Raw genomic sequence first — 26161 nt, 5'->3', positions numbered from 1 at the left:
ATTCTTTTAGCATTTGGATATGTAATAAAATATAGTAATCAGCAGGATACTTCTGTCCCATTTTGTGTCTTGCAATTCATTTTAACATTGTCTGATTTAATACTGCTTTTTCCTTTCTGCTGTACATAGGGATAATTTAACATTCCTTCAGCAAGAAGTGCAAGATCTACAAGCCTCACTTAAGGTTTGAATTCCAATTCTGTGTTTAAGTTTTTATTTACAAACATTTCAGCTGGAAAGCCCTGCTTTTTAGTTTACACATAATGCATCATGGAATTTCCTGTGCTTACCATAGCAATGTGCACAGGTGTAGGGCCCACTGTCTTTTAAAAAATAATATTTGACACTGATCATTAGATAAAGAGAAGGAAATGTGATGCCTTTTATTGGACTAACTAAACAATAAATAATCACAAGCTTTCAAGACCTCAAAGGTCTCTTCAGGTGAAATCATGTTCCTTGTAATCATTTCATTAACAGGAGGAGCGCTGGTTTTCAGAGGAGCTGAAAAAAGAGCTGGAAAAAGTACAAGGGCAGCTGAAGCAAGTAATTCCTTTTAAAATGCTTAAAATCAGAAATTGAAAGAACATAAATCATGTTACTGTGTGCCATTAAGCTGAGACCAGTACAGTTGAATACAGTGATCTAGAATTACATGTATCTATTGTTTTGGAGAAGTATGTGATTGTTTTTAACATTAGTGTGCAACTTTTATTTTAGGGTCCTCAGACTGATGGGAAGACTGAGGGATCAACAGGTAAATTAATGTACTGTAAATACAAATTGACATTCTGGACTTGTAAACTAAGTTGTGCTCATCCAACTCTATTTATCTAATTGTGAAACTGCAGTATTACAGCAGGGTGGTAGGGAAGTTTGTAAAGCCAAATTAGCCACTTGCATTTCCACTGGTGTGCTTTTTATTTTTTCTGTTAATTAGCTGCTATTGTCTGAACTAGCCTGCTCTTTCTTATCATCACGTGCGGGTGCAGCTTATATGACTGTAACACATTATGCAGAAAATGAAGACTCACCATTTTTATACAGCTGCTTTGTAATTGTGCCAGTATATTACTGGATCAACATTTGTTTTGTCTATAAAAAAGTATGTTTGACCCGAACTCTATTAGGAAATATTATTGAACAAATTCACCTCTTTGTTTATTGGTCAATAATTTATCCTGTAATATGACAGTAATCCAAAAAGTGTATCTCTCTGCTTGGGATACAGTACCACCCTAATATTATTTTAATAGCGGTTATATTTCTTTTGACAAACATTTCCTTTTCAGAACTGCAGTCTTTAGAACTCAAGCTGCAAGAAGCTGAAACAGAAAAGTTCAACATCAAGCAGGTGAAGGATTTGTTTGAGCAGAAAGCTGCACAGCTGGCAACTGAGATAGTAGGCAAGTACAATGACTTTCGCAGCTCCTTCAAACAGAATTAATCTGATGCTTGTTCTGTGAATGTTGTGGCGTGGCATGAAGTTAATTGTATTTGTTGGTTATAGATATAAAGTCTAAGTATGATGAGGAGAAGAGTCTGCGAGAGGCTGGAGAGCAAAGAGTAAAGAGCCTATTGCAGGATCTTCAGCAGGAGAGAACAGAGAAAGAGAAACTCAATATTGAGCTGGTAATGTGAGCTGTTTCATGTTTCTTTCTGTAGCTCTTGTCTGGTGGCGCAATCTAAGTGTTAACGTGGTCTCTCTTGAGAACTGATTTTCCATTGGTAATGCAATTTGTTATGAGCATACATTACAACTTGCTCTTTAGGGTATCAGAATCTAGGTCATGATGCCTGCTTTTTTGAGTTGGACAGAACAGCTTGCCAGGATTTGAATAAACTGCAGGGGCATTTGCAATGATATGCTATTAACATTCCACTGATACAGCCCAAAATAATTATGTTGTGATATTTGAAACAGGTGTTCCGACAAACTGCATTGGTCTATATTTTATTGTTGTCCCCTGCAGAACCATGAGCTAGAGGGTGGTTCCTCTGTCTGCCAGTCCGTTCGTCAGTTTGACACATATTTTGGCATATGCAATGGCACCAGAAATTATTTAGATAGTGTTTTCAGATGGATCCCAGATTTTAACGGTATATTGTGGGGTTCAGTTGTGCTAAAAACACAAACAAAATACTCTTTCTCTTGAGCCGTAGTTTTTTCTTAAAGTTTATTGCACCCTGCTAACTTGCCTTAAAAAAGCTTGCCAGAGAATTCAGTTGACACTGATCAGTCTAATTAGTGCAATGCATTACTTTATACTGGTTTAGGTATGCCATCTATACTTTTAGAATAGTTTTTAGGTCCAGTTTAGCATACCTAGAGAACTGCTTATCCAACAGGGATTAAATCTACAGTCCAGTGGTACATTCCTGACTTATTGAAATCTACAGTCTAGTGGTACATTCCACATTCCTGAGTTATTGAGATTCTCAGAAACTACTGGAGAGATGTATGGGGGCACCCATCATTTTTGTCACAATCCGTGATATCAGAATTGCCAGTATCTCCTAATTTTACACCTTGTATGAAAGATGCATTTTCCATCACAACATTTCAGGAGTCTAAATAATGCTGTAAATCCAGATCAGCTTTTGACAGGAGTTTAATTACTTCCATTCAAATGTCTGTTCTCTTTCAAAATACCTCTGCAAACAATACAGGTAATGAGCTGCTTCATGGTTGAAATCTGACTTTTCAATTAAGAAACAGTGTGTATTTATACAGCAACAGATGAGGCTGCTTTCAGTTATGCTTATTTTTGGCACTCTGATTCAGTTTTTATTATTTATTATTATTATTATTATTATTATTATTATTATTATTATTATTATTAATTAGGCTTAAATATTAAGCCTAATAGTTCAGTCTAAAAATCTTCCTAGGAGGCAAATCTCTGTGTACAAAATAGTTGTGCACAGTAAAAGCTTAGCATTACTGTTACTTGTATGTTGGGAGAAACAAAAATACATAATATTTCTGTTGTATTGGTATCCAGGTGTACAATAACGGAGCTAATTAGTATCAAACAAAAAAAGGCCATTTTATCCATCTTCTGTAACTTAGAGTGAACCATGCTTGAAGTAATGTAATCATGACTCCATAAAGCCCTTTGTATGTCAAGCTGTGATTTAATAGGCAAGATTCTAAATAATAATAATAATCATCATCATCATAATTTTCTGTGACTTCAACAGCTTCAGCGGCCTGGTGTGGAAGATGTTGAGGTTCTGAAGAAGGAGCTGATCCAGGTCCAGACTGTGATGGACCAGATGACCCGGGAAAGCGAGGAGAAATCTGAGAGACTCAAGAATCAGTACAAGCAGCTGCAGGCTGATTTCACAACCTCTGAGGTAACTCTGAAACTGCAAACTGTTTCTAGGCATAATTATTTGAAAATTAACCAATACCTTTTTTATTTTACTTGCAAGTAAATCATGTATTATGTTACACAGAACTCACTTGCCCTTTCTGTCACGCCTTTTTTTGTGACACACTCTGGTCCCAAGTAAGCTTGTAGCAAGGACATTTTATACTCCATTTTATATACGGAAAAATAGCTGTAATAAACAACCTGTGATTTACTCAGTTCAATTAACTTGTATCTTACTCCTTGAAACCTGCTGTATTATGAGATGTATACCATTTCAATAAGCATGAGACAGATGAGTAAATGCAGAACAACTATGGATAGGACATTTGTTTCCCCATTTATCCCAGAGGATACTAAATATCTTGGCATCTCTGAAAATATAATTGTATCCTCTTCAAATAATGTACATGGTCACAATTATTGTTACAGTGTAGTGGGGCACCCCAAATCAACATTTTTGGCATTCCATTTTTTTTGCATTCAAAATTATTGGGTAGTTATCACATTAGCTGGGTCGTCTTGGTGATCTAATGTTGTCCACTACGATTACACCAACAGCTAAAAAGATGCACAAAAGGATTAAAACAGTTTTTTTCTGGTTCCGCTGCATCTCCCTTTTTAAATAAAAGTACAGTAGTCCCTCACTATACAGACACTGTTACACCGTACATTCGGATATGCCGGACTCAACGTATGTCCCCCAATAATAACCAAAGGCTGTTGTACTAACACCAAAGACAGGACCAGGGGATTTGTTAGTCTTGAGGGCCTCCAGTCCTTAATACTTTGGTTTATGTTGGAAAACATGGAACAAGTATTGAATAGCAGTTTGCTATGCATGAGGAATGACGGCTGTATTCATGTTATTTTTCTGAAAAGTGATTTAACATTGGATAGAAAAAACTGTTAGTTCCAAAAATGCAAGCACTGCTGTAATAGATGAAGGCTGGCTATATACTCTGGGTATATAGATACTTGCACTGCATTCTCCGAGCAAGCAAGAAATAATAGCAGCTTCATTGAGCAATGGATGGTAGCAGAGAGCTGAGAAAAACACCAAGTTAACGTATATTTAACTATATTTAAACAACCGCACATTAGAAGTAAATTGAAGGCAATATGGTAGAGAAGTTACCCTGAAGTTATGATAACTGAAAATGATTCTTTTGTGTCAAAGCAAATGACTGGCCAGCAGCACAAGGTTGTACAAACAAGTCCTTTGACCTCCAGCCCTGACATGAAAGACGTTTGCCCTTCGGGGAGTCCACTGTGGGGTATAAAACTAATTAAACAGGTTTTTGCTTAGAATATACAGCTGGTTTATGAGGGGGTCATAAAGCTAGTCTTCAGGGGGATCTGGAAGGAGCCAGACACTTCAAAGGGGCTGATAAGAGATTTGTAGATTTGTATAAACTAATCAAGAGAAACTTGTTTTTTCCTGATTGGAGTGCACATGGTACATAGTGACCGGAATAATGCATTGTCCCTTTGCCATTGGTTGAGTGTTATAGGAAGAGGAGGAGAGAGACACCTATGCAGAAGGGTATTTAATGTCATGTAAAAGTTGTAACAACTGGTAATCGGTTCTATACTTGGACTGGTTTCCCTGCATGTATAAAATAAACTTAACACTGATTAAGAAATGGCGTCTGTGCAGTTTCTTAAGAAACATCGATACTCACGTTTTAAGTTACATCAGTTTGATTCGTACAAAATGTGTGCCGGATTGTTTGAAGACTTTGTCTTGGGGCATGTTATTGACATCCTCGCTGTTGAGTATTCCTGTCCATCGCCTGGGGTAAACAATTTTGGTAATCCCAATGAGATTAGTTTTCGTAGCTTCCAACTAGTTGTTTATTTTATACTTCTTGCATTTAAACACAGGTATTCTGTTGTCCACCATGACTTGCCTAGTCTCCTTACTAGTTTCTCCCTGGGGTCCAGCAGTGTCTTGTCTGGTGTACCCTGCCCCCCCAGTCCTAGTTTAACCCTTTGCAGTCAGTTTATTAATTCAGGTCCAATTTATTTTCACACGCGCAGTTAATTTTAGTCAAACGGGTTTAAAAGGCCCTGCATATCAACAAAGCACTCACTAGGCATCTCCAGCCCTGCCCCACCCTTTTGTTCACTATAGCTTTCACATATGCTAAGAAATAAATAATAATTATAATAATAGTCGTACATACCAATCAATCATCTCCTGATCACTCGTTTTATCACCAAACGCCTCAATAATGCGATCCAAGGCATTATTTTATTACTATAACATCTCAAAAAAGCTCTGCAAATGTCTGTGATATTCTCTGAGCGCTGATGCAGTACCAGCCAGCTTGTTTCCTTATGACCGCCCCTATCTGATGCCAGGGGCAAGTATGACTATTCATGAGATACGCCCTTTTTTTTTTTTTTTCGGCTTGTCTCGGCTCCTGTCGCTCCCACTCGGCCATTGAATGGTTTTCTCTGCTTTTTCCGGAGAAAAAACGACTAAAAACACATTTTTTGCGTCTTTTTGGACCTGATAGGAATAATTGCAATAGGACCGCAAAGGGTTAAACAATTCCTCACCACCTAGTGTGTTGGCTTTCTTCTTGTTCATATGCAGCCCTTCCCATTTGTACCACTTTTTCATGTAACAAATCAGCTAAGAAATAAAATGAGAACATTTCTCAACTTTCACTCATCAGCGTTGTTTTAGTAGGGAGCATGATCTGTATACACTATGATGCTCATGTTACAAATCCTCGTTCTCCTAACAAAAGCTCCTGGGTGAGAGTTGAAGGATTTTCTCAGTTTTTTTCTCCATCTGATTTATGGCCCAGGATGTGTGGATAAAAATATTTAAAAAATACAATTTAAAAATAATCTGGATTTTATATATATATATATATATATATATATATATATATATATATATATATATATATATATATATTTTTTTTTTTTAATTGTCTCAATTTTAATATTCTAAGGGATGCAAAACTTCTGACCATAGCTATATGTTGGAATAATGATTCCAACCTGGTTCCTTAGCATTGTTCTATACTGTGACCACTTATCCTTTCCTTGATTTAATATAATTTTGGTTTCTATCTAGAAAACAATATCCCAGTTACAAGCTGAGCTGGCAAAAGGTCCACAGGAAGTTGCAGTTTATACCAAGGAGCTGCAGAAACTCCAGAGCTCTCTGAATGTACTGGAGCAGCAAAACCAGGTGAGGGGGACAAGGAGAAAAAAAGGCATTAGCAGATTGGACTTGCATTTCTGCTTGGGCAGTACCTTTCCCAAAAAACATTTAGTGACATTTTGTAATTTTATGTAGAATTGTATGATCAATCTTTTGGAAAACCAAAGTAATGACAACCTTGTTGCGTAGGCTGATAGTATTTGAACTAAAACTGACATATTCCGCCTGACAGACAGAGCTAAAAGTTTGCTAACTCCAAAGTTAATAGTCTGGTCACAAACCACCCATAAGTGATTACGCTAGAAGGACTTGTGTGTTCATATGTTTACATATGCATACCTATCAAATCCATTCAGTATCAGGCCAGCCAAGAAAACAATAGCAATGCTGAGCGTTCTTTCTGAAATGTATGATCCGTTGTTCATAATCTGCTTGTTAGTTGTTTATAGCAGCACCTTTTTTGCCTCTTTGAATATCTAGTCATGACTAAACCCATATTGGCATTTTCAACTTGGGAAAAGAACCAAAGCTACAGTAGATCAATATATTAATAGATATTGTGTGTATCTATCAGTGATGAAACTTTGTTAGGAAGTGCTTTCGCCTAAATTTACATCAGAAATGTACACTTCCATGATCCACGTTTTCAAGACGCTGAAAAATGTTGTCTTTGCAGCCATGTAGATGCCTTTAAAGGTGTAAGCTAGCATTTTAAAAGCCCCTTTGCTACTCTTCCCTGGCTTTAGTGCAGCCCACACTGAATGAAGAGATGAGATTGAGTGTGCAAAGAAAACTTAAAACCCTCAACTACTCCACAGTCTATGTAAGTGGTAGGAAAGATAATAGTAGCTGGGGAAATTGCTTAAAATACAATATTAACTAATTGGCGATTTACTTTTTATAAATTTGCAATTTTAAGTTGTTACGTTTTCACACTTCATTGTGAATATGACTGCCATTTTACGAGACTTGCAACTGTTCATCTTAATCTAGAGGAAAATGTGGGAACGAGTTGAACTACACTTACTCCCAGAGGTAGTTTCAATAATGAAATAATACCAATTTAAACAAGTATGTCAGTAACAGGCCTCCCCCGCCACGACTGTAAATTCAAAATTAGAGCAATCCGTGTGATAAAGTTGATGATTGTGACATGTCGGCAGTATTTACATAATAGTATAAGAATTGGCAAATACGTGTTTATTCACAATTCGACAAGCAATTCTCCATATACAGTAGATGCCAGTTATTAGCAACCCTGATAAAGACAACTTTCGGTTATTAACAATATTTTCCCAGGAACCAATCCTGTCCCATAGACTTTTTAATGTCAATGGATTTCTGATATTAGCAACTGCACGCTGCTTATTGACAACTTTATTACTAGCTGCCAGTGCTACAGAACGAACTTGCATGATTTATGCACGTACTTCATGCAGCTTTTATAATACAATGACTTCGCAACTGCGTATTTCTGGTTGACTGAGGCAGAATCGTGGCTTTGAAACTGGCTACGAAGCTGCACGCAAAATTGAGATGGATTTACAGTGGGAGGTGGTACATTGTAAAAAGCAGACAATGTTGGACAATTTCTTATTTTAAAATTGTGTTCTTTAGAATTGATTGTAAGTACAACACATTTTTTATATTTGCTTTACTCACTGTAAGGACAATTGTAGTACATCGTTGTAGTACTATTTAAGACTACTCCCTTTTTTTTTTGTTTTACACATGCGTGAAGTAAACAGTTATATGTTTGTGTATTTCGTGTTTCTCATGTTAATTTTTTAACACTAACATTTAAAACACATGTATTTCACTGCCATATTTGTACAACTACAGTAGGCCCAGTGGCGTGCCTTCAGGACCTTCAAGGTATTCTCTGCTGACCAGACAGTGTCAAGTAAACCGTCAGTCAAATTACATTACGTTGCCTCACTCACTTGCGTACAGTGTGCTTGCTTATACTATGAAACATACTACTCTAATTATTATTTGTTCATTTGTCTGACGCCTTTATCCAAGATGACTTACAGGGTTTACTAGAGGTTTTTTAAGAGTCTAGGGGTTTCCTGAAGGGGATGTGATCAGCCACTAAGAGATCTGCATTTCCCCCGCATAAGTCTAAAGTCTACAACGACCAAACGCTAGAAAAAAAAAAAAACAGTTGAGGGCATTCTCCGTTTCAGTTGAAGGTCTTGAGTGAGTTTAACCAATAGGCGAATCGTAGAATGTACTTTTTTTTTAGACAGGCAACCAATCAGGAGTGAGCAGAGGTGGGCCATAAATCTCCCAGGGTATTTTCTGCATCACTTGAAGGACCTGCTTTAGCAACCAATGGGAAAGTCAAGTCAAAGCTCTGACAGCTGACCAATCATTAGTGAGCAACCCCAAAACATGAATATTGCTTGGTTAGCACTGCTGCAGTTAGGAGGATAGCTGGATTTCGCACGATATTGCTTATAAATATACATTGATAAATACAAATACCTTTATAACGTCTAATTATTTCGAATTTTATTTTACACTAAAAGTGAGAAAACGAAGACATCTTCGTCGATTTGGTTACGAATCCTTTTTCAAGGAGAACTTTCTTTGCAAAACTGGAGATTGTTAAAAAAGGGAGATATACACCACAGATCCCCGAGCTGACACAAGAAGGTAAAGGATATAGTTGTCACTTTCAGAATTCAAATTATGAAAGGTACCTGTGGCTTACAGGTAGCTGCCACTTAAGAAAAGGAGGGGGGTCGAGGAGGGGCCGGGGGTTGCGACGACTCTGCTACCCCAGTCCATTTTGTCATGGTACGCCACTGAGTAGGCCTATATCATTGTTCCATATAAATACACTTGAAAACTGGGGCTTTTCACTTATTGGCAACTTTTGGTTAATGACAACTTTTTGCTGGAAACCGAGAGGTTGTTAATAAGCGGCATCTACTGTATATGCAAAAATGGAAATGTGACAGACAGATGAACGGAGGTCTGATCGGACAGGCAGACGCCTCAGTGTATTCTCCAGAATCTGATATTCAATAACTTATGCCAACTAATATTGATACCAAGTTTCATGACCAGCAGTTCTCTAGATATATGGAAAAATGTGTGAAGTGTGGCACATATATACAACCACCTCCACTATATCCCCTTCACAGGGGCTAGAAATCCAAATGTAGTGTATTTGAAGACAAGAATAGTGCAAGAAAGTCACTATGAAGCAGCTTCTGCTTTGTACATGCTTTTTCATTTCTTGCTGTATGATCTTAGCCGCTTGGTTTCAGGATCTGTTTGGGTTTGAAGTGGTTAATAGGGATTGTGGCATTAACCCTTTGCGGTCCATTGTCGGACTGGGTCCGACATTGCAATTATTCCTCACAGGTCCTTTGTCGGACTGGGTCCGACATCATTATAGCAACGCAATAAACGGGTGTATTTCATGAATAGTCATACATGGTATCAGGTATCAGATAATGGGCGTCCATAATAAACAAGCTGGCTAAGTGCGTCAGCGCACTGAGACTATCATGGACATTTGCAGAGCTTTTTTCAGATGTTATAGTAATAAAATAATGACTTGGATCGCATTATTGAGGAGTTTGGTGATAAAACGAGTGATCTGGAGATGATCGATCGGTATGTACGACTATTATTATTATTATTATTTATTTCTTACACAGCTGAACGCTATAGCAAACAAAAGGCTGGGGAGGGGCTGGAGATGCCTAGTGTGTGCTTTGTTGATATGCAGGGCCATTTAAACCCGTTTGACTGTGAAAAAAAAAATACTTTTAAACAGCGCGTATAAAATTAACTGCGCGTGTGAAAATTAATTAGACCTGGCGTGCCTGACGCGCGATTAATAAATGGACCGCAAAGGGTTAAAGTGCTACTGACAGCCTGTAATTAAACAGCATGGAGTCAACACTTGTAAGCATATATTGTGTCAGTACCTCTGTGTCTTTGTTTTGAGCTGTGGTTAAGGAATGGTGTTAGTGGGTTTCATGTTTAGTGCCATATGTTTCTTCATGACATATTGACTTGAGAAGCCAAGCAAATGTCAAACCATATTTGAGCCAGAGAAGGGCAGAAGGCCTGGTGTGTGAATCATCTTCCTTGCTTGAGGATAGATTAGAACTGAGCCCTCACTCTGGCACACAGCATGCAACATTTGTTGGAGAAAGTTTATATGAAAAAGCAACTGTAATCCTAGATTCCTAGATTCTGCCTCCTCTAATACGAGGAAATCAATCCAGTAAAGCTATGATTGAAAGCTGCAGTAATAAAATAACCGGTTCGCTATGGACTTGGACCGCAGTTCAAAGCAGCAGGCTTTGTTACTTTTACTATTGATAAGTGACCACGTAATCAGCTAGAACAGACTTAGTTAACCTAATAAATCTTGCCTGTGTCTGTCTAGATTAATATATTAAATACCTTTTAATATATACTTTGAGGAAGTATAGACAAAATGACAAACAAATGCAGCACATCTTCTAGCAAGCATTAGGATAAGCTGTAAAATACAATTGAATGTTACAAACTGGATTATGCACACAAACAGTATCGCTGGCTGAGAGCAGGAACACCCTAACTAACACAAATAATATTATAGGTAACTTCAAATTATATTCCTGTTCATTTTACTGTCCACTGCAGAAGCACTCACAATGATTGTTGTGAGTGGTTCTGCAATTACTCTAATATTTACTTTTTGTTTATTTTATGCCAGTGCTTTTATCTGAATTCAGTAGCTGCTCTTCCGTTCTAGATGCCTGACATAGACAAATGTAAACTCGGCATATGTGTCATTATAGAAGTGAGAGCCAACTCCATCTAGTGATCTGCTATTTTTCATTCTGTTGCATAGCTTGTAATCAGTGTTTTTTTCAGTTTCAGCACTTCAATTCAGTGTCAGTTTTTATTTAGTTGGTAGCATTATTGTTTTGTTTCTATTTAGTTTCTGTTTTTAAATTATTATTTAGTTTCAGTTATTAAAGGGTACATAAAGACCTTTTTATTTTATTGTTACATGTTCCCATGTGTTGCTACAACTGATTACGTAAAGTGTGTGTATTGTTTAAATATATATATATTTTTACATTTTGACCACTTTTTTAAAACTTTTAAATTGCATTCCCTGCCTCAAGGTGGCTTCACATGTACCCGCATGGACCGCTCAGAACTACATTTCCCATCATCCTTCTGCTCACTGGTAAATCCATCTCAGTTACGACCACATACTGTACCATCTTCCTTAATTATTTTGCACGTACTTTTGTCGCTTTTATTTGAAAATGCTCACAGATCAAGCATTCTCTTCATCTGCCACTTGTTGATTTTGTAGGCATTTTTCACTTCACATAACCCGGTACTTGAGCGCGAAATCATACTACAACCCGTTATCACTAGGGGAGTGACGCAGAGCTATGAGTTTAGTCACGTGTTCGACCAAGACTCCTATTAATAACAGTGCCACAGAGCAGGAAGTCATTGCAGCTTGACTGCTATTTATATAGCATTTTCGTGAAACAATATTAATACGACATAGAATATTAGTTTTTCATGTTTATTTTTTCGTTTCAGTTTTGTTTTAGTTTTTAAACATTTTCCAGTTTCTATTACTATTTCGTTAACAAATGTTTATTAAATCGTGTTTTGGCCATTTTCGTTAACTGAAAAAAAAAACTGCTTGTAATACACAGCTGAATACTAGATGTTGCAGCAACTAGATCAGAAGAGCAGCTCCTGAAACAGATTGTATCAAGAATTATTTTTACAGAGCCACTTTTTAAAAAAAATTTATAGAGTTTCTCAGAAAAGCTGTCAAAGAAGGGGAAAGAGTGCGAGGATTTGGAGAAGCGTCTGAATGAGGAGGTGACGAGTAAGAAGGGCCTACAGGCCAGCCTGCAGCAGAAGGAGCTAGACTGCCAGCAGTTGCAGGCTCAGGCCTCATCGATGGAGACCTCCCTCCAGAGAGTGCAGTCTGAGCTGAGCGAGAGGGGGGAGGCCGGCCAGAAGCTGAAGGTGGAGCTCTCCGAGGTGGAGGTCAGGCACCAGCAACTAAAAGCGGAGTTCAAACAGGTCCAGCAGCAGAGAGAGGAGAAGGAGCAGCAAGGCCTGCAGCAGCAGAGCGAGATCAACCAGGTGGGAGTCCAGTTTTTGGCACACATGTTTTGATATAAAGCATTGAATGTAATCCAAATGGAAGTCTTCAGGGATTTATTATGTAATGGCTCAAATATGCTTTGAACAGGTTGGAATCCGTTAATTGTTACTTGGGATCAGTCAGTAATCTGTGCCAAAAACAAGTATTTTCATTGACAGCGTTGTTCCAGAGATTAGGACGACCTAAATTAGCAAGGCAAAGCAAAACTACGAAAGACGTGAATTCTTGAGCGAGAAATGCCGAAAAGTAGCAACCTTTATTCTCACAAATACATGGTAGGATTTAGTTTTTGATTATGTTCTCTCTCTCTTCTTCCTACAAGAGCTATTTTGACTGCAGTTATTTGACCCATGTGTCATTATTCTGGCCAAGTGCGTACATAAATGTCATGCTTACAACCTTTGTGACAGGATTATATGGGGTTTGGGGTTACATTGAGTGAATAGAGTTAGCCTGCTGATTTCAATACCAGACGCTTCAGGTCATGTATTCATCTGTATTTTGCAGCTGCACTCTAAACTGCTGGAGATGGAGCGGCAGCTTGGAGAGGTGCAGGGCCGCCTGAAGGAGCAGAGACAGCTCTCTGGAGAAAAGCTGAAGGACAAAGAGCAGCAGGTGGCCGACCTGCAGCTCAAACTCTCCCGCGCAGAAGAGCAGGTATGTTTATTTTTATTTATTTATTTCAGCAAATATGGTAAGCAGTGTAGCTGCTTTATCCCCTGCTGGTATGCACACGACAGATCTGATATCTGAAGAACTGTTTGTTTATTTGTGATGACACCTTGTTTTTTGCTATTAGGAGAAGAGTATTTGTGCATACTTAAGCAAACCATGGGAAAAACACATTTTCTTTTTTTCTTTCTGTTTATTATTGTAGTTAAAGGAAAATGCAGTAAGCTCAACTGAATTGCAGCATCAGTTGGACAAAGCAAGACAACAGCATCAGGAGCTGCAAGGTGTGCAACAAAACACCACCTCCAAACTACGAGAGGCACAGGTAAAAACTACCTTCCACCAGGTCGACTACGACTGGTTGGGATTAATTCAAACTTTTAGAACCCTGAAATCTTTTCCCGAACCTGAACCCAATCTGAAGAAGAGCATCCGAAGACACAACCTAACTTAAGCAGTGAGCAGCAACATCAGAGTGCGTGTCAGTCTTCCAATTAAAGCTACCAATTAAAAGTACCACATTAGCTGCACAGTACACAACAGGGTACCATTATTTTTGCTGTATTCAGAATAAAATAACACATAAAAATAGCACCCTAAATAATCTACATTTTTTTAATTCTAACAAATAATAACATTAGTAAGAGTCGGAATAGTGCAACTTGTCCAGAATACGGCTGCTGCAAGAATACTGACAAGTACAAAACAAACTGAACATATGATCTGTCTTGGAAACTATCAAATATCTGGTTATTTTAAAGATTCTTCAACCCACCCCGAACAGAAAAAGTTTGGGGTTCTAAAATTAATTAACCCCAACCCGATGTGGTCATATTTCTAGTTGGGGTTCTAACATATACCTTAAACCTGCTTCAGAACTTGTACATGCTGCAATAAGTAGTTTCCCATAGCTGTAATCTTTCTTGGTGCTGGGGAGAGTGTGAACCTTTGAGATAGAAATTTGTACCAAACAACACAAATGTTAACAGGAACATTCTAATGCAGATGTAAACCTTACTCTAGAATGATTTGGAACAAGTATTGCGTCAGATTGGGGATAAAGACCAGAAGATCCAGAACCTGGAAGCTCTGCTGCAGAAGAGCAAGGACAGTATCACCCAGCTGGAAACCGAGCGGGATGACCTGTGTGCAAAAATCCAGGCAGGGGAGGGAGAGACAGCCGTGCTCAACCAGCTGCAGGAGAAAAACCACGCTCTGCAGGAGCAGGTAGAGAACACACATGCCTTCTGGTTACGGACAAGCTTTGTGAAGTATTTTTGAAAGCCCTGCACTGTGACCAGTGTGTGTGTGTGTGTGTGTGTGTGAGAATGTGTAGATTGGTCTAATGAATAGTCTGCCTATTCCAGGTTACCCAATTGACAGACAAGCTTAAGAATCAGTCAGAGAGCCACAAGCAGGCCCAGGACAACCTCCATGAGCAGGTCCAGGAGCAGAAGACCCACTTGAGGGGAGCCCAGGATCGCTGTCTCTCCCTGGAGACCACCATCAGTGAGCTCAATGGACAGATCACTGAGAGCAAGGAGAAAGTGACCCAACTAGATTCTCAGGTAAACACTGATACCAGCTTGCAGACCTCTGGGGACATGATGTCACATCTCATGTGGCCTATTTCTGAAAAATGTTAAAACATCAGAATGGTTTGAAATTCTACTGTTCGTAATACAGTGCCCTTAAATTGTAGCTGAAGGTGAAGACTGAATTACTGCTTTCGGCTGAAGCTGCCAAAGCTGCGCAGAGAGCCGATTTGCAGAACCACCTAGAGACAGCCCAGCATGCACTGCAGGACAAGCAGCAGGTAAGACATGATGCTACACCACTCTGCAGTCTGCATTCATATTAAAAACTACTGGTTACTGTCAGTCACATACTCTGTCTCCATGTATACTGTAAATCTGTGCAAAATGTTGTGAATTCTGTACATGATGTTCTTCAACAGCCTTCCTAATTTTGTTTAAATCTATATATATATATATAAGTAATTGCAGTGACTGTTTTTGCAGGAGCTAACCAAAATCAAGTCTCAGTTGGACCAAGTCAGCACCAAGCTTGAGGATAAAAAAGAGCATTGCAGTCAACTGGAGAGCAACCTGAAGGAGAGCAAGGAGAAGCTGCTGAACTCAGAGCAGAAGATTGAGCAACTTGAAGGACAGGTTAAGGTTTGTATACAATGTTTATCTTCATTTTTAATATTTTAATTCTGAAAAAATATTATAACCTGTATTTATACATGTGTATAATTAATTAGAATATCATTATGAGGAGGCCATTGCTTCATCTAATTTTCCTATCGGTGGTATATATTTATGTACCATCATTTTGAAAATTGATTTTAAAAAGATGGTAACAGTGTATGAAACCTTCACTCTAGAAATAGTTCTTTGAAAACCTGCTATTGCTGTACTGCAGAAACACGAGGCTGACCTCCAAGAAGTTCAAACGAACAGAGAGCAGCTTCAACAGGACCATGAGAAACAGAAGAAGCAGAGTTCAGAAAAAGAGAACAAAGTGAAGGAACTGTGCAAGCAGCTTGATGCAGAAAAGGGAGTGTAAGAGAACTAGGTTATATACTGTAGTAGCTTTTATAGTAACAAATTAAACACCTGTTCACCCCTTTTTGAAACCAATACTTGGTATCTGAGGTGGAACACCAGTATTTCTCAGGGAGAGCTTGTGCAGTGCATTATGGGCTTAATTGTTTAAATGAACAGAATTGTATTAAGTAATTATGAAATATGAACAGGGATCATTAACAGCAATCCCAGAGAGATTTTGAGAAGGCATTAACCAGTAGAGAAAGAATGCTTATGGGAACAATATGGGGAACCTCACATTGCCTAGTTTGTTAAATGCCATAACTTTGGAAAAATAGGGAGTTACCAATGCTGCATTTATTTTTCAAAGCTAAATAAATAACGCTGGATAGAATGGAGATCTGGCAGAGTGCCTAGTCCAGCTATTGAGCATGTTACTTGAAAATTTCTCAACAGTATAACTACTATCAAAGAGGAACTGCAAAAGAAATCCAGTGCTCTTGAAGAAGCAAAGCAACAGCTGACCAAGCAGGAGGAAGACAAGGTCAACCTGAAGCAAGACCTGGAGAAGCTGAGGCAGGAGGCAAAGACGCGGCAGGAGGAACTGAGCAACAAAGCTCAAGCCTTGATGGGAAACCTTCAGAAAACGCAGCAGGAGAAAGAGTCCCTGTTGAAAGACCTAGCAGAAATTAAAGAGAATCAGTCCAAAGTCTCGCAGTCTCTGAAAGAGTCGCAGACGCAGCTGGAGAAGCAGAAGCAGAATGAAAAGGAAGCCTTAGATCAAAAGGTTAGTTCAGTATGTATTATATTCAGAACTGGCTTCTTAAAATGCCCTCTCTTTCTTTCTTTTTTATATAGCGCCTTTCATGGTGGACCACCATCACAAAGCGCTTTACAAGATACGAGATTATCTTTATATTTTTATGCAGAGTGTTCTTCAGGGCTTGATGCCCTGAGAGTAATGACGCAGCACACTTTAAAAAGAAGGCAGCTTTCATCTTCTTTTTTTTTTTTTTTTTTTTTTTTTCAGGAAAAAACTCATCAAAAAGTGAATCAGGAGCTTCACAAGAAAGCGGAGTCTGCAGCTAAAGAAGTAAACAAGGTTAAAAGTCTGCTGCAGAAAAAGGATGAGGTAATTGGAAAAACTATCTAAAGGTATAGATATAGAGACAGTCAGTCACCTCTCTAGTGTCGCTCAAGACTATGAACCTGTGATCTGAAAGGGTTGTTTTGGTTGCAGGCTGAGAAAGAGTTGAAATCCCAGCTGGCATCAGTAAGCACTCAGCTCTTAAAAGTGCAGGAGGGACTGAAGGAGAAGGAGAAAGCAGAGCAGCAGCTACAGGCAAAGTTAAAAGGAGCACAAGAGTCCTCTACCCAAGAGATAAAAAAACTGGAGGCGCAGCTAACTGATTTACAGACGGTTCATTTGCAGAAGGTATGTGTTGTGTTCACAAGCATCTTTCGTTATTGGAAGCTTTTGATGATCCGGCATGGAGCTTAGTTTTGTGGTGTATATTGTAACTGTATTTGCTAGTTAGTTTTATTACTTAAAACCTGTTTAAATAGAAAGATAATAGCATGTTTTTGGCCTGTAATTAAAACAAAAATAGATAATTGGTACATTTATTCTGTTATCAACAAAGTTTTTTTTGCCTATTGAGGTTAAACATACTCTGTGTGTGTGTGTCTATATATATATATATATATATATATATATTTATTTATAAATATATATATATATATATATATATATATATATATATATATATATATATATATATATATATATATATATATATATATATATATATATATATATTTATAAATAAATATATAATACAGTTGTGGTGTGTTATTTTTATTTCTTTTTTTTAGGTTCAGGTGGAGGAGAAATTAAAAGAGCAGTTATCACAAGAATTAAATGATGAGAAAGAAAAATTAACCGAACTTCAGAAATGCCATGACAGCACAAAGGAAAGTCAATCTAAACTACAATCTGATTTGCATGGGAAAGAATGTGAGCTTTCTGCAATTAGGCAGGACCTAAAGGTGAGTGATAATACATTTGGTGACTTAAGAGTTACAAAACACTCCTTCCTTACTGTTGCTGTCTCCTGTGCATGGTCCTGCAATACCTTATTCATTGTAATTCTGGTTGTTTTAGATTTTTTATTGTGTCCTGGGGAATGCAGTTGAATAAATTCCACCATATATTACATGAGGTTGGGCCCAATGGAAGAGAATTCAGATAAGCAGCAATTCCCCAGTCTATTGCAGTAAATGATTATCAGAACATTTATATGATAGAGGAGGTTAAGAAATGACATCCCATGAACCACTGTATTAGGTTTAACTGGTCTATACGCCACTGCAGAGCTACAATGGTGTTAGTTGCATAACTACACTCTTCAGGGTAGCATGTCCCAGTTCATCCAGACTGCCTATGTAGTGAAATGAGACACAGTCAGCAATTATCAAATATGAGTATTTCAAGTGGGTACTCTTTACACACTGAAATTAACTGATAAGTTTAATTGTATTATATTTGTTACATGAGTGACATGCATCTGAACACAAGAACCCTGGAAATCAATATGAATATACATTTGTCAGACCATTTGGCCAACTTCCTAAAAGGTTCCAAAGGTGTTCTATGGGATTAAGGTCTGGACTGGGCCATCCATAACCTCTATCATCTCCTGCTCAAGATGGCAGTATGACAACAGACATTATCTGGCACCAGAGCAAACTCCAGGCCAATTTGACCAGCCAAGGGTTAGGGTCCAAGAATTTGTCTGTGCCGTAGAGCTGTAATCCTCCCCTTGGAAGCACAAAAAGATCCATGTGACCTCCAATACAGATGCCACTCCATACCATGCTGTGAGTGAGTCCTCTCCAAAAAAGGTCATATTCAGCGATGTTGCATTAAGCAAATAATTCTCTCTCGGGCTCTCCATACATGATTCATCACTGAACAAAGCACATGCCCAGAGTCTGGTGACCCAGGTGTTGTGGGGTCAATAGAGCTGTCACTGGTCTTGGAGGTTTACATTAATAATAATTGAAACCTCAAAAATCTTTCTCAAAGTTTTGTCTTTTACGATGCAAAATATATCTCAACAGGTGTCACAATTTATTGAAGAACACTTAAAAGGTCTACATGGTGAATGTCTTGTTATTATTTTTGCCATATTTAATGTTTGCTCCTTCAATTTTTGTGGAGTAGTGTAATATGGCTATATCAACTGGTTTCAGTTAGAAACATAGTTTTCCTAATAATTGAGGCAGTAGTTAATTTATTTCATTAACATCACTCCTTCTGTATAAGGCAGAAATATGCATTCTCCGCAGTAGCTTATTAATAGTCATCTTGTTCCTTTTTCCCTCCCTTAATCTCTAATATAAAATATTAATAATTTGTTTGTACAGACTACAGAGGAGAAGCTGATGTTGGCTCAGGAAGAACTAGTTACAAACAGGAACCAACTTACCAGCCACAGTCAGTTGATCCAAGAGCTGAAAGCAGCCAAGACTGAGCTGGAGCAGGATGTGGTAATGAAGGACGAGCAGATCAGACAGCAGGAGAAGACTTTACAGGAAGAACAAAAACAAAAGGTGAGTTTTTACTTGGAACTCTGTCTGCAAGTTACAGCTATTCAGTATTCTGCTTTAGATGTTGTGTGTTGGAGAAAGATTAGTAGTCTGCATTGGGCCCTGGTTCTAAAATCTAGCTCTGTAATGTGTTTGATTGCTTTGAACCAGCATCAGCTGAAACTGAGCACATTTTCATATTTTTCTTGCAGACATTAAAGGAAGAGGAATTGAAAAAGGAGAAGTCGAAGGCAGCAGAGCTGAACGAATTGAAGACTAAACTGGAGAAGGAAGTGAGCAAGCTGACTGAGGAACATAGGACACTCAAAGAACAGTATGAGAAAGTAAGCCAAAAACCTGTTGGAGATGAAGAGCATTCTAACAATTCACATAGATCAGAGGACCTTAGAACAGGATGAGAGACAGAGCAAAGCTTATCTAATTGTGCTGAAACATGACAACTGCTGCTGAAACACACTTTGAGTATAGGAATCCAGGGATATGTTAGGGAACCAGTCTGTCTGAATGTCACAATTCAAATGTGTATATGTGGTAGATGTAGGTTGTGATCTACTTTTTCATGATACTAAATTTGTATCTTCAGGTGGGGGAGTGTGTTTTACTAATAATACACATGTTTTCAATCAGCAGTTCCAGTTTAGGCTTACCATATCTTTTCTTTTTGTGCATTTTACTTTGTTTTTATATACATTAGGTGCATTTTAATGTAACCTACTCTGCTTTGAATGATTTTATAACGTACAGGAGCTGACTGACCTGAAGGATGCCAAACAGTTGCTGATTCAGCAGAAGTTGGATACTCAGGGGGTGGCTGACAGCTTTAGGTCTGCCTTGGAGCAGGAGAAGAAAGAACACAAGACAACCAGGGAGGCCATCGGTAAAAGAGAGGAAGAACTGAAGAAGGAGCAGACACAGAGAGTCTCCAAACTGGTAAAATGTTACTCTCCTACATAAAGTAATTTAAACCAGAACAGTACCAGTATATCATTATTGCAAATGAGTATGTAAAAGGTCATATTTAATCAGGTTTAGTTTTTTTATTTATTTATTTTTTTTAATTGAAGAAACCCAACCAGACATGTGTACAAAACAGTATTTGGTTTTGAAATCTACATCTAAAGTGTTACACTTTTGTGTTGCAGAACGCAGAGCTGAAGGCTAAAGAGGAGCAGAGGAAGCGGCATGAGGAGGCAGAGGCCAAGCTGACCATGCAGATCACAGCGCTGAACGAGAACATCGGCACTCTGAAGAAGGAGTGGCAGAGCAGTCAGCAGCGGGTGGGGGAGCTGGAGAAGCAGACAGACGACCTGCGAGGGGAGATCGCAGTACTCGAGGCCACAGTGCAGAACAACCAGGACGAGAGGAGGGCACTGCTGGAGAGGTGGGCTTTTACTGAGTGTGTGTGTGTGAGGAAGGGTGGATATAGAGAAATATAGGACTATTCACAGCCAGCCGAATAACCGATTGGCCTCAGGTGCAAATTAATTTTGTATAAATACTATTTCATGAACAGTTCTAAAGTATACTGTTTAAACTAGCAATGGATTAAGAAGAGCTTGTGGACTCTGAAGAAGGCAACAGTCTGCTCATACCTAAAACTGCTGCCGGCAGTCATTATGACGGTTACATTTTAAACAACATCTATATCAAAATGAAAGACAAACTATCAGATACACTTTCAGATACACCTCAAAAGTTTTTCAAGCACATCATATCAAACATCTGCACAGCCGAAACACTGTATTTAAATAATAATGATAATAATATCTTTATTTTTATATAGCACCTTTCATAGTGGACCACCATCACAAAGCGCTTTACAGAGGTAGGCAGTGAACTGTGCATTATATGCAGAGTCACTTACAATAGGACATTGATTTAACATCTCATCTGCAGGATGGAGCACAAGGAGGTTAAGTGATTTGCTCAGGGTCACACAGTGAGTCAGTCAGTGGTACAGGTGGGATTTGAACCAGTGACCTTTTGGTTACAAGCCCTGGACTTGAAGAAGAGCTAGAAAAGAACTAGGAGTTTATGTTGACTTCATCTCGACAATGTGGGGAAGCTATAAAAAAGGCCAACACGATGCATGGATATATTTTGAAAAGTGTTGAATTTAAATAAACGGAAGTAATGTTAAAACTTTACAATGCATTAGTAAGACCTCACCTAGAATATTGTGTTAATTTCTGGTCACCTCGTTACAAAAAGGACATTGCTGCTCTAGAAAGAGTGCAAAGAAGAGCGACCAGAATTATCCCGGGTTTAAAAGGCATGTCGTATGCAGACAGGCTCAAAAAATTAAATCTGTTCAGTCTTGAACAAAGAAGACTACGCTGTGATCTGATTCAAGCATTCAAAATTCTAAAAGGTATTGACAATGTCGACCCACTCGGTGCAGCACTGAATCCAGGTTGAGCTGCTGCAGCCTGTTGATCGAAATGTTTCTGCCAAAGCGCTGTGGCTAGCTTCAAGATGAAATCTCTCCTACTGATATTTTCCCCTGCGCATTCCTTGTATAAATCAAATGAATTGATGGTTGCCAGGTCCAGTAGAGATGACAACAGGCTTGTATGTACAAATAAAATAGAATATTGTAGGTGATATTCAAAATAAAAACATGTATTGTAAAAGGCAGTCAAAATGACAGCTTTGGCGGTTCTTGGTGGGTGGGATTACAACTTCCTTAATTTCGTGTTCCTGCCTTTCTAACACTGTTGGGGTATTTAATACATGTATTTAGGAAAAGTCATGAACGGACAACATAACTTTCTGACACGCAGAGTAATTTTAAATTTGAAAACCTCAAACCGTCAAAATGACTACCGTGGTGGTTCTAGTGTTAAGCAGTACAGTGTAGATGGCTGATTAGCACAAGAACTGACCACTTTTAAGTAGGCAATTTTAGTAGCTTGAGCAAAAATTGCCCTAGAGAATGTCTCAACAGTTTCTTATATATGTGTAAATATGTACACAATTCTACCAATCCGTTAGTAACACCCAACCGACTGATATGTTTACCTCTGCATTGTTATTCGTTACTGCTGTCCAAAGTATTTGCTTTCTGTGGTTTTCCTATTCTTGCGCCAATTTTCAATGCTATTTTTTGACCAAATGTAAAAGGTTTACATGGCACATTTTTCCAGAGCTGGCCTTATCTGCATTTCCCAGTCTTGAGCCCACTGTGCAGCACAGATTAGAGAACGCATCTCCTCATGCAATGAGTCCTGGAAGTGACGTGGGAGGAAGGAGCCACCGTCTTGTCAAAAAAAAAAAGGGAGCTTATTGTTACATAAAATTTTAGTAATTAATTCAGATTAGGAATTCCTAATTTTGTCATTGTATGTGCTGCTCAATCAGGTGTCTGAAAGGTGAAGAGGAAATGGAAAAACATCAAACCAAAATGATGGAAATGAGACGGAAACTGGACGATACAACTGCAGCAATGCAAGAGCTGGGCAGAGAGAATCAAACACTACAGGTGCACTTTCAATTAACAGATACATTAGATGGTTTACTATTTAATAGCAAATACATGTTCTTAGAGCTAATAATGCGTAACAACCATAGCCCTGGATTTTCAGAAGTGATTTGTTTAATCCTTCTAATGGTCAGTGTCCATGGTGATTGTTCTGCTTGCACAGGATGCTGCTGGGACCTAACAGTTTTAAATGTCTCAATTATGACCCAACAGATCAAAAATACCCAAGCACTAACCCGGAAATGGGCTGAAGACCATGAGGTTCAGAATTGTATGGGATGTGGAAAAGGGTTTTCGGTCACTGTAAGAAAGGTATGTGTATATTTTGTTGTATCTGTCATTGTTTTGTATATTACACGTTCTAGGAACATCTCTGAAAGGAGAGCGGGGGAGTGGGTATAACTGATTCTCCTAAAGGCTATAAATGTATCTGGCATTAAATTAAGGTTAACAATGGTGAGGTTTACATAACTTTTGTATTGCCAAATTGTAAACTTCTTAAAACATCTTCATGCAGTACTATGCCAAACGGGCGTAACCCCATGTATGATCAATTTGTCATGTTGCTTAACACTGAAAACCTACTCGAGAGAGAGAAAAATATATGTGCTAACGTTTTCATTATTTTTGTTGATTTCTCTACAGCATCACTGTAGACACTGTGGGAATATCTTTTGCGGTGAATGTTCAGCCAGGAATGCCTTAACCCCTTCATCCAAGAAGCCTGTGCGAGTCTGCAGCACCTGCTTCGATGAGCTGCAGTGATGAGAACACATATGTCTACACAGAGCTTATACCTTTATTCTTTCATACATGCACTAGTGTCTGTTTTCAAAAGAAATACTATTCCAGTTTTAAGAATGATTGATTACCGTATTATACAGAGCATATGGCATAGGATCACAGGGACTAATGGCTTGCAGCTTGTTTGTTATTCCGAAGGTGTTTATCTTGGTGGATTTCTGAGGGTTGTAGGAGTTTTTGAGTTTGTTAAACCTTATGAATTATCTAGAGTGCAGTCTGTAAATTCAAAGTACTGATCGGGATGTTGGTTGGATGTGCTGCATCCTTAATTGCACCCTTTAATCTCTGATTTGAACCAATGCATCTTAATAAGTTAGCTGGCTTTTGGGAAATGATGAACACTTTAAAAATGTATGTATAAAAGTACTAGAGAACATAATAATGAAAATCTTTCACATAAGTTTGTTATGGAAGCTGGTAATGGATTTTGTTTTTAAAGGAGTAGTTAGTTCTACAAATTTAACCTGACCACATCTCTGGAGACTTATCAAGACACCACTAGTTTGCTGTTTGTAGGTAATCTGGATCTGTGAGGCCCAGCACGTTTTTGTAATATTATTCGTGACACTGCCAGGTAGAAATCAACAGATTATACAAACAACAAAATCGAATCGATTCCAACAGACTGCTTGTTCACAGTATTAACCAATTGCAAAGTTGCTGTTTATAAAGCTAGAATGTGTCGTTTTTTGCATTTTACTTATATGAATTTGATGCTTGCATTTAGATCTATAATGGTATATGCTGACTGGGTATAACTGGTTTTTAATTGCATTTTTTTTTAAGTTCTGGTATATGCATATCCAGTCGTTTTATAAAACCCATTTGGTGATGCTTTTAGACATGCAATATGATGACAATACTCATGGTTATGTTAGATGGATTAGCTGTGGATAAACCAGAATTTAAGATTTATTTTAAAAAAAGAAAGTTTTTTTTTTTTTTTTTTTTTTAATCCAGAGGAATTATGTTTAAACAAGCGGAAATTTATTTCCAGACTCACTGGACAGTTTTCCTGAAATGCCAATCATTTTCCATTGGATTTTGCTGCTAGAGCATCTGTACTCTTGTCTTGTGCCATAAATATTTCAGAATTTGAAGGCTGCAGATCTCCTCTGTGCTATAGACAACCTTATTCTTCAAATGCATTGCCTTAGTTTGGCATACTGGCACAGCCATTTTGCAAATTCTGAATACATCACAGAAATGACTATATTCTGTTATTCTGACAGTCCTTTTAAGTAAACATGGTAAATGTCTGGCATGTCACAGTTGAATGCCCAGTAATTGGGCTTTTTGCTGATGTGCTGTACAGCAGCATTTACAGGAAAGCCACGTTCAGCAGTGTAGTGATCAAATTATTTTTTGTCTACCTCTCAGTTGTATTTGGGATTAGGTACCCCCAAAAGAATGTCGAAACACATTAGTTTGTAGTCTAGACTGATTTCTCCAAAATGTATGTTTTTGTGTAACTTTTTATATTCTTTGCCTATATTTACATACTACCTGCTATTTATATGCACTTTCCTGCAGCAAATTATCACATAGCCGCTCGAGTGCCATTGACGTCCTCTTTTTAACTTTAGCCCTCCAGACCTTTATCAGTCATGAAGTTTATGATCTGAATTCATTTTTGCGAAACAATAATGGTATTATTTTGTTTAGACAGTGCCAGGCAATTTTCCTGTTTTTTATTTTATTATGATGATTTTTACATTTTGTTATCACTGCAAATTATGTTAACATTGTGTAAAAAAGGAAAAACAAATTAAGTACTAATCTGTAAAATTATTGTATGAAATGTGTAAAATAACATTGGCAAAAATCAATTCAGCAATTATAAATGCAGAAAAGGAATGTCATTGTTGTCTTACAATACATTGTTTATTTAAATGATGACACTACAGACTTAATTGTAAATGGGTACACCTACAGTAGATGTAGATCTTCATGCATGAAACATCAGTTTTCTTTCATTGGTCATTTTGTGCTCATGTAGTTGTGCCTTAAATTGCAATGCTCTTCTTTTCATTTTGTTTAGTTCAATGCACAGTGACTGCCACTTTAAACACAAATGGATCAATGACTTCAATAATTATCAGGAAAGAGTGTTATTTATGTCCAGATGTTACCTTTGTTTTCTAATTTGCCCACGTGGCTAAGGGTAAATAAAACTAGGTGTTTCTATTTTTTTCTTGTTGTTTCTTGAAGTGTTTATTTCTAGTTTACTGGTAGGAAATGTAGTTATGCAGATTTTCATTATGAGGAAGAGATTGTGTGCTAAAACATGGGTAGTACTGTCTGTATTTA

The 26161-nt window shown here is 38.0% G+C and overlaps 1 protein-coding gene across 1 annotated transcript in view; it reads left to right on the top strand.

Moving 5' to 3' along the window:
• LOC117419784 (early endosome antigen 1-like) overlaps nt 1-26043 on the top strand; it is a 30308-nt gene extending 4265 nt beyond the window's left edge. The window contains exons 4-29 of the mRNA XM_034032893.3: nt 130-184; nt 481-546; nt 721-757; nt 1293-1406; nt 1511-1632; nt 3205-3360; nt 6475-6591; nt 12370-12708; nt 13238-13387; nt 13608-13727; nt 14426-14629; nt 14770-14970; nt 15105-15218; nt 15424-15579; nt 15830-15969; nt 16411-16741; nt 16985-17086; nt 17195-17389; nt 17830-18003; nt 19384-19569; nt 19758-19889; nt 20311-20496; nt 20709-20947; nt 22927-23047; nt 23261-23359; nt 23693-26043. Of these exons, the coding sequence (XP_033888784.3) occupies nt 130-184; nt 481-546; nt 721-757; nt 1293-1406; nt 1511-1632; nt 3205-3360; nt 6475-6591; nt 12370-12708; nt 13238-13387; nt 13608-13727; nt 14426-14629; nt 14770-14970; nt 15105-15218; nt 15424-15579; nt 15830-15969; nt 16411-16741; nt 16985-17086; nt 17195-17389; nt 17830-18003; nt 19384-19569; nt 19758-19889; nt 20311-20496; nt 20709-20947; nt 22927-23047; nt 23261-23359; nt 23693-23812 (3976 nt within the window). The 3' untranslated portion in view covers nt 23813-26043. The remainder of the gene's footprint in view (nt 1-129; nt 185-480; nt 547-720; nt 758-1292; nt 1407-1510; nt 1633-3204; nt 3361-6474; nt 6592-12369; nt 12709-13237; nt 13388-13607; nt 13728-14425; nt 14630-14769; nt 14971-15104; nt 15219-15423; nt 15580-15829; nt 15970-16410; nt 16742-16984; nt 17087-17194; nt 17390-17829; nt 18004-19383; nt 19570-19757; nt 19890-20310; nt 20497-20708; nt 20948-22926; nt 23048-23260; nt 23360-23692) is intronic.
• Nucleotides 26044-26161: the final 118 nt, after the last annotated feature.

Source organism: Acipenser ruthenus, chromosome 14 (assembly GCF_902713425.1).
Source record: "Acipenser ruthenus chromosome 14, fAciRut3.2 maternal haplotype, whole genome shotgun sequence".
NCBI classification, from domain to species: Eukaryota; Metazoa; Chordata; class Actinopteri; order Acipenseriformes; family Acipenseridae; genus Acipenser; species Acipenser ruthenus.
The sequence above is the reverse complement of the archived record's forward strand: the minus strand, read 5'-3'. Positions and strand labels throughout refer to the sequence as shown.